Source organism: Halyomorpha halys, unplaced genomic scaffold, assembly GCF_000696795.3.
Source record: "Halyomorpha halys isolate HHAL.00 unplaced genomic scaffold, Hhal_1.1 Scaffold441.1, whole genome shotgun sequence".
Taxonomy (NCBI): Eukaryota; Metazoa; Arthropoda; class Insecta; order Hemiptera; family Pentatomidae; genus Halyomorpha; species Halyomorpha halys.
The window spans coordinates 821,663-830,732 of NW_027106497.1; the positions used below are offsets into that span (position 1 = coordinate 821,663).

General features: G+C 28.5%; 1 protein-coding gene across 2 annotated transcripts in view; it reads left to right on the forward strand.

The window, feature by feature from the left end:
• Positions 1-403: 403 nt before the first annotated feature.
• The window catches only part of Sk2 (Sphingosine kinase 2), an 18,969-nt gene continuing 10,302 nt past the window's right edge, over positions 404-9,070 (forward strand). For both annotated transcript variants that reach the window (XM_014423846.2, XM_014423847.3), the window contains exon 1: positions 404-1,076. In XM_014423846.2, coding sequence (XP_014279332.1) covers positions 548-1,076 — 529 coding nt within the window. In that variant the 5' untranslated portion in view covers positions 404-547. The remainder of the gene's footprint in view (positions 1,077-9,070) is intronic.

The window sequence follows — 9,070 nt, forward strand, 5'->3', positions numbered from 1 at the left end:
CTTTACTAATTTAAGTTGATTGTATATTTCTTATGCAACTAAGTTTTTTTGTATGTTTATATTTTGTATTTATGTTTCGAAATGTTTTTTATGTTATTAAATTTTTGTGTTTTAAACAATTTTATATAAGTTTAATTATTTAATTTATGGTTTAAATTGAGTTTTTTTTTTTTTTACTGTTTTTCTATAACTGTCATATCATCAATTTTTTCTTTTTGTTATAATGAATAAAATAAAATGGAGTAAATTCTGAACAAAAAACACCGGGAGCGGAGTTGATAGAAACTAGTTATCGATACAAGACATAATCGATTGTTGAATTGCTTTGTTTACCAGTTACCCCCCTTCCCTGTGTTACAGGTTTAGTTAGGTTTCAGTTGTCGAAGTGCTGGGGTCGGCTGTAGTGTATTCAATGTTAGTTAAAAACTCGCTATGTTTTCGTATTTAATTCCGTTTTTGGTTAATTTGAAAAGTTTAAAAAATAAAGTATATCTTTATATAAATTTAATGAGGTGTCAACCATAATGCAGGGAAAGTAATACTAAAAATGATGGAATCAGTTGATGAAATTACTCCTAGTCCAACTCTAGAAGAAAGTTTCTATCTCATATCGAAAAAGAATACAATTTACAGGGTTAAATTGTCAGAGAAAGGCATATGCCTTCAGAAGGAGTGTAGTGGTATTATTAAGACACAAACTGTTCTATTAGAGGACATAGTAGGATGTAGATGTATGAGGAGTCGTCGTTATCAACAAAAATGCAAGTGGAGGCCTAGAATTAATAAGAAGTCTCCTAACCAGTTGGAGGAAGAGGAGAATAGCTCTGTATTGTGGGATGATTCCGATATCAGTGTTTGGTTTCATATTTATGCTTATATCATAAAGAAGGGGAAGGTTTTCACCCATAAGAAGAGAGATAGGATGGTGATAACTCTTCGGTTTCGGTCCTATGACAGGTATGAAGACAACCTGAAAGAGGCTCAGAAGTGGAAAGTGACTTTAAAATATCTCATGAGTTCTTTACACACAGGGACTATACCATCTTGCTACTTCTTGCCATCAGACATTAAGATAGGTAATTATCCTTTATTGTATTATGATATACTGTACGCTATGTGTGTATAAACGTATGCTATGTGTGAAAATATTTTTTGTTATATCATGTCATTAATATTTTTATAATATTCATTATTCATAGAGAGAAAATAAAATACTTTTAATTTAAGAATCCATTAAGATTTGTAATAGATTTTCAATTTGTCATACATTTTAAATTTTTATAATATTTAGATTTATCATTTTCAATTGCATATAATTAATTTTCAATTCATTAATGCTACAAGGTGTTTAACAAGCTATGCTGAAATTGTACAGAGATCTTAAGAAATAATGTTATGAATCACCATACGTGCAAAAAAGAAAGTAAAGACTTATTAGATATTTCTCCAAACAGATATTCAGTAAAATATATGTTATATTATTTTTCTTTTACTAAAAATTGTACATATTTAATGCCATATCACCTCTTTCCCAACAGCTAATCTAAAACTCCTTTGACTTGCCTTTGTTCATGCATCATTCTCTCTCTGAAGTTTTAAATGTTTAGCATAAAATATTAAAAATCACAGATTATTCTTTAGTGATGAATTTAAGCGAGTTAATTTCACATTATATTATTCCGCTATATAAAGGAAATATAAACATTTCATAAAAATAGATATCAAGAAATTGATAGGTCTATTATTATACTTGGATCATTTTTGGTTTTAATTTTATTAAATGGTGTTTGTCTTCATTGATCAGAATTAAAATAATAAATATAGAGCCCTAACTTTACTAAGTTTTACTTTTTTTTTCACAGAAAAGCCTTATTTATTTTCTAAAAGTAACTTGTAGTAATTCAAAGATTCAATTAAGTTGTAATTTGAAAAGTTGAAAGATTTTAATATTGTTATTAATATTTTTTTCATGAGCATTATAATTCAGATAGAATTCAGTAGTTTGGCTTTAAAGCTTATCGTTAAAACCATAAAATAAATATGCTAAATTATTTTCCTACTCGCCCATAGTTACTAAATATTTACTACAGTGTACATTAATATTTATTAAATGTTGGTTACATTTAATATGTACTTTTTTTGGTTATGAATTAATTTTTTTTGACAAGATAAAAACAAGTCTATTCCTTCTTCCTTCATTTTTTTTTTTATTTTGAATAAATAAGTGTACTGTACCTCTTCTCGAAGAAATTTAACTGCTTCCCAACTTTATATTAATAAAATTCATTAATAGGTAACAAGCTATCACCACAGCCATCATCAACTCTTAAGTTTTTCTCAGTTTAATATCTTATTCAACCTTTTATAGGCAGTCAATTTTTAAACTTAATGAAGAAAAAAAATATCTGAACCTTGGAATATAAAGGGTCCATGTTCAAATCTTAATATTTTGTGTGAACTGCAAGAAAGAAACCAGTAGAATATACATTTATTGTTAAAAAGTCCAAGGTTCTCCCATTATTATTATTTGATTTCAATAGTTAGTATTTATAAGATACAATTTAGTTAAGGAAAACCTATTGGAAATGAATAGGTTTTTTGTTTTTTTTATTTATTTATGTATTTTATTGATGTGAAGTTTGATTGGTGGACTAGTTAAAAAAAAAAATTTTTAGGTAAAAATTATTTGAATTATAAATGCAATTATTTGTTTATTTTATACTTTAAAGTTGCAGAATAAAAAAATATTTATTATTATTTTGTAGTTTTGAGAATAGTTATTAAAGCATTTCTACTGTATCCATAATTAAAATTATTTACAATGGTTAATATTTATTTATGAGTTATTAGTAACTACATTAAAATCACTTTGTTTAGTAGCAATTGTTATTTTACTTAATTAAATGTTTGGATGACTATGAGCAATCTTTTGAAAATGAATAGACATATCAACTATAGAATAAATCAACAAAAAAGTCAACATCAGTAAAGTTAACCCTGTTTACTTTCTTATATAGGTGATCATGTAATAAATTTATAACAAATATTATTTAAACTTCATAGTTGTACCTATTTATGAATTTTATTCATATATAAGCTAGGTTAATAGATCATTTAAAGAAAACTATTTCTTAGAAAAGAATTGTAATGCAATTATTAATTTATTTTATATATTTTAAAGATGAATAATAAAGAAAGAATTTTTTATCTTTTCAATAACAGAAAATACATTGAAAAAATATATTGTTGTAAGTTATAAGTTGAAATTGGTGGGAAAAGGAGAGACAGGCAATGAAAGAAAAATTAAATAATATATATAAGAAGATGGTCAGGGTTGTGGTCAAAAGAGAAACAAAAATAGTTTAGAACTAATAGTTGTAAACTATTTTTGTTTCTCTTCATCTTCTTATGTATAAATTTTTACGGTCAACTATATATACATATAAAAATTAAATAAAAATACTTAATTAATTTAGAACCTTTGAAAAAAGTAAGTTTTTCTGTTAAAACCTAATATAAAATAAACAAAATAAAGTATTATAAAAAAGTAAAAATTTGCATTCTACACTGTTCTGTTATACATTTTAGTACAATAAATTTTAACATAAATTTACAAATTTAAAAAATAAAAATGATAGTGTTTTTTTAAAAATCAATATTGAACTACAAATGTTTTATAGTAGCATGCCATTTCTGTGTTGCTCATTTGGAGAAACTGGATTTTCATTACTTCCTGTTGCTGTTTCTTCCTCCTCAGTCCTCACTTTCACTTTATAATTAGGTACAAGAAGCAAAATTTGAGTGAGAACTGACTGGATAACGTTGTCATCTACCCTTTTTCCTCATCTTATATTTTTTCTTTAGGAGTGATTTATAATTCAGATGAAAGTATTCTATATGGTGAAATTGAGTCATGGTACATCATAAAATTAAAATTTTATGTTATTCATTAGATAAATGTGGAAAATGGGACAATTTACATTAGTCACCCATTATATTAATAATTAATCGTTCGATAATGAAATAAGCGTTATATCTTGATATCTCCTGACAACGTATAATTTTATGGTGTTTCTTTTATCAATATTAGGGCCCCTTACATGGTAAATATATTAATTGTCTATGTTCATTTTAATGTATTGAATAGACTATTGAAAGAAATATTTTGACAGCATTAAGATTAATAGAACTATTTGAGTATTTATTATTGAAGCTCCTCAAGTATTATTTATGGAGTGTCAATATTAGTGCATACAAGGACTTTATGGGCCGAGAGGGAGACCAAAAACGCAGGTGGATAAGATCAAGGACGCAGCTGAACACCGCATAATAAATTGGAAAGCCATTGCCTGAGATAGACGAAGCTATCTTCGGAGTACTGATAGAGGGAGCTAAGGATCTAGGTCTCAGGATCTACGAAAAAAATAAAAATAAATAAATAATAATGCAATTTATGAAGTATATATTATATAAGTATATTCAAATTGAGGTTAAACTTTTCTTTGATAATGGTAGTGTTTTTATATAAAAAAATAAATAAATTCTATAAAATTTCTTAGGCCCTCGGATGTTGGCGGACACAGATTTTTTTAACTCGTCAAGGGCTCAAAAGGGCCTTGCTACAGTCCTGGCTTAAACGAAAAAATATGAAACGAAATAAATAGAAATTTATATAGATTGTAACACTAATTAGAAATTAAATTATTAATGAAAATCTTAATGAATAATTGGTAGTTTAATGGAATGTATGGAAAATGTTGGTAGTTTAATGGAAAATGTCATTAACAATGAACAAAGTTTGAGCCTATCTTGACGGGACCTTTTAGTGTTCTCAGATGTATCTTGTAAAATTTTAAAAATGTAATTAACAATATATTTTATTGTGAACTAATAAAACTCGATCAAATAAAAATCGATGATAATCGCTGGTACGGTTGAGTGGATTAATTATCATATGCCAATTTTTACAGATACTGTCAAGTGTTAGAGATATAGTATCTTTGTTTTTTTTTCCTTTCAGCCTCAGATTGACTTCATTTCGACTATTCGATTTCACTAATGAATCAATAGAACTCCGCTTATTCGTCCAACTCGAGGCTAAATCATTGGTTTAAAAGAAAAAAAACTGTTGTATTAATTTAACTCATATGAGAAAGTGGTAACACTTGTGTCACATTTCTTGAGAAGAGATGTTTTTAGCGTCAACTGGTTTTTTAGTGATGATCTCATAGATTTTTTAAACAATCTTCTCGATTTTTTTTTAAAGGATGATTAAGGTTAAAGATTAAACAATTTAAGATTATAAAAGTTTCCATTTTATTAGATACCATGTTTTACGATAGAGTGCCTCATATATTTAAAATTAAAATGCAGTAGAAAACTTCATATACAGGTGAAATAATTGCTTTACTTGAAAAGTGACTCATATGAAAAGAAAAAAAGATATTTTTTAATATGTGTTTGAGGACATGTATAGATTGTACCATTTACTGGAGTCAGTTTGTACCAACTCGAATACTTAGCTTTAGGAAGTCAATTGGACGATTTCAATATACAAAGTAAACTTTGTCTACGACACTCTTTGGAATAAGTTCAATTTTAAATAAAAAGTGTTTTCCTTTGTCAGATGTTTTAATTTTTCAAATATTATAATTTTCCGAGTTGATTTTAGTCGGGGAGTACCCCAATATTTTAAATAGCTCTTGGAAAGAAAAATTGGATAAATTTGTATGTTGAGAAATCTTTTTCAGGTTTACCCAAAACCTCTTTCTGGCGCTTATTCCCTTTCTAAAATAAACGATTCAAATGGTTAGTACAAATTCTGATTTTTAACTAATTTTGAAACATTGGTAGTTTATAACGTTGCTGCGTTTATAAGGTAATTTTACCTTAACCATTATTTCGTAGAATACCTATATATTTTTTTTTAATTTGAGAATTCTTTCGAGACATCTCCATAATAAAGCATTAGCTTTTATTTTTTAAATGGTGTAAAGTTTTTTCCGGAGTTGCTGCGTTTCACTGCTTAAGCGTCGGTACTTAGATATTTTATTCTATATATGTATGTATAGTTGACCGTAAAAATTGATATATAGGGAGATGGTCAGGGTTGCGGTCACAAGTGAAACGAAAATAGTTTACAACTATTTTATTTTCCAACGTTTCGCCCCACTTTGTAGGGCTTCATCAGGGCTAACTTAGCTATTTTATTAGATACTAGCTAGATATTAGCTAACATTATTATTAGATATTAGCTACTTAGATATTTTAGTTTCACGAACACAATCTAAAATATTTCTCTTTTGTTATTTGGTTCGATACTTCATTTGTAAAAGATATCACTCGAACAGAAGCTATGTATAAGAATAATATAATTTATTTTTAACCTGAATAATTATGTTTCCATCAATAAAGTGACCTTTCTGTTGTCAGAGATTATCCACCTTTTTATGGAATGGAGAGATTTCAAAAAGCTTGCCTGATTTGCGTACCCAAGTACCTATTTTGGCATTAGGCCTCGTGATTTTTGAGGTAAAGGACGACCAATGCCTTGACCTCGAAGAGAACCTTGACACTTACGCGATCATTATCTATTTTACGGGACTGCGTCCTCGTTGTTATGCTTGACGCGTCTTTTGCGGTTGTTACGGGCTGAGAGGTTCAATAAACTAATAAGGATAAATAGTGACTGACGGTTTCTGTTGGATTCTCAATGTCAAATGATCCTCTATTGATCTGGATCATTCAAAACAGTACTATTTAGTAGATATCAGTTATATAAAAATGTGCTATAAATAGAAATTCTGTTTAGAAAAATCAAGATAAAGGAGTTATAAATGTAAACATTGGATAAAACTGTTATCGTTTTCGATACAACATAAAATAGATTATAAAAAATGCCTTTGGTTTGGCAAGTTCTCTTTAATCTCATTTCAACTTAGTGCTGGTAGCCCAGTTCCAATGTCCAAAAAATACTTGTAGAGAACATGAAGGGGGTGGCTTAACATTTTATTATATTTTTAGCTTAACATTTTACTTCAGTAACTTGAAGCAACTTAAAGGTGCAGAGGAGATGAACCTACTTAAAGTCTATGAACTACTTTCTCCTATTACTATAATATTAGTATCGGTCCCATTAGTATCCCGTAACCCTATCTTTCCTGCCTCTAAATGTAGCCCTTGTTAGGCCACCCTTATGCTCTAATGGATCTCACCATGACTACGTCATCTGCGTGGTCTATTATTTACACAGACTATCACTCTTGCTCATACCTCATATGTTTTCTATAGACTCTCTAGACTCTATAAGGTTGTACATCAATTACTTAGCTGAGGTTTTTAGTGGGTACCAGCATATGATTAATCAATTTGACTTGCTCAGGTGCTATCCGGAATTTATTTATTTATTATTTATGTTTCCTTATGCACATTTTTATGAGGGAACATAGTACTCATAACAGCCATGAATTTACGGTTGCAAAATTTACTGTCCATTGTCGTTAGAAATATGAGAGAAGCTGTGTGATCCAACGGCAGTTCTTAGTTCCTTTTCCTTTCTAACCTGCTTATTAAAGTCTTCCTAAACAATTTTAATATCATAACAGGTGATTGGATGCCTAGGATTTTAATTTTATTTGTGACCATAAATGCTTCTTGATATTCATGATTATTCTCACTTCCAGGTTATAAAATCTATTCTCTTTGTATGGCTTTCCCAGTCTAAGTCATCGCTTAGATAACTAGGCTGCCCTTCTGTGCTATATGAGTAAGCTCTGTATAAGATTCCTAGATTCCATGTTCTAATATTGTATTGCCCTTTTCCTGAGTTCATTTTGATGTTGTGAATTATTCCTACATCGGAAGTTTCGTCGAGTGTTCGTAACAATATTTCTTGTCAGGATTGATAGGGTGTCAGCCTCCACATTTCCCTAGGCTTAGTAACGACAATATAAGACTATTTCTATTGGCGGAGTTAGTAATGTTATTCAATTATTTTATACTTTTTGACGAAATACAGCGTTTTTATCATATATTCCCTCTTTATTTCGAATAAAAGAAGCTCTGTTAAATTTAAACGTATAAATAACTCATTTATTTAAAACATTTTTTAGGTAGTTTCGCAAATTACTCCGCAATTCAGTACTGGAATGATAGAAACTCATATGACAAATCTAAGGAAAGTATAAATATAAATGATATACAAATCAGAAAAAGTAAGCTGATTATTTAAAGAAAAGCTATTAGAAACTGATTCCGAAAAGGGAATTTTATCGTTTTTAAAATATTAAAATCAAAGTTTCTCTTGTGATGTGTAATAAAAATACTCTAATCATTTTATGATTTCCTACCAGGACTTGGAATTTTTACTTTATAATATCCTGAGTGAGTTCACAAGAGATTGTGTAGGAACACCGATTTCAAGGAATTTCGTTCTGAACTTAGCCCTGATAAAGCCTTCGATGTGGTGCGAAACGTCGGTTATTAATAACTAATTTTTTCTGCTAGTTCTGTATCATTTTAGATTGCCACCCGGAATATCTTTCTACAATCATCACAAACGGTCATTTGATTAGCTTCCAAAAAAAAAAGGAATTATAGCAAGTTTTATTTTATGTTTTTCTGGTTTGCTTTGTTTGAATTTGTAAAAAGTAATTACATACCAATCTATTTGTTTTTTCGTGTACAAATTACAAGGCCAATTTTTTTCTTTTAATTTTTACAATTGCTACAATTATATACATTCTTTTCTTGGATCCTTGGGCGCATTGGCAAGAAATCTCGGGCAGTTATCGGATATTTTCAACTTAAACAAAATATTCATTGAAATTGGTGTTCCGATGTATGAATTCTCAGTCGTCATTAATAATTCGCTATACATAACGAATATCATCCAAAAACGTGTACAAATTTAAAATTATAAAAATATTTTAACTTTTATTAATCGGCTAAAAAAAAAAGGTTTCTGCAGCTTATAGCTGACGTCGATAGAAACTGATGTACTTAAAAAAATAAACTTTGAAGAAGTAATTCATGATTTATCTGTATAAAAATCAAATATCTCTAGTAAATA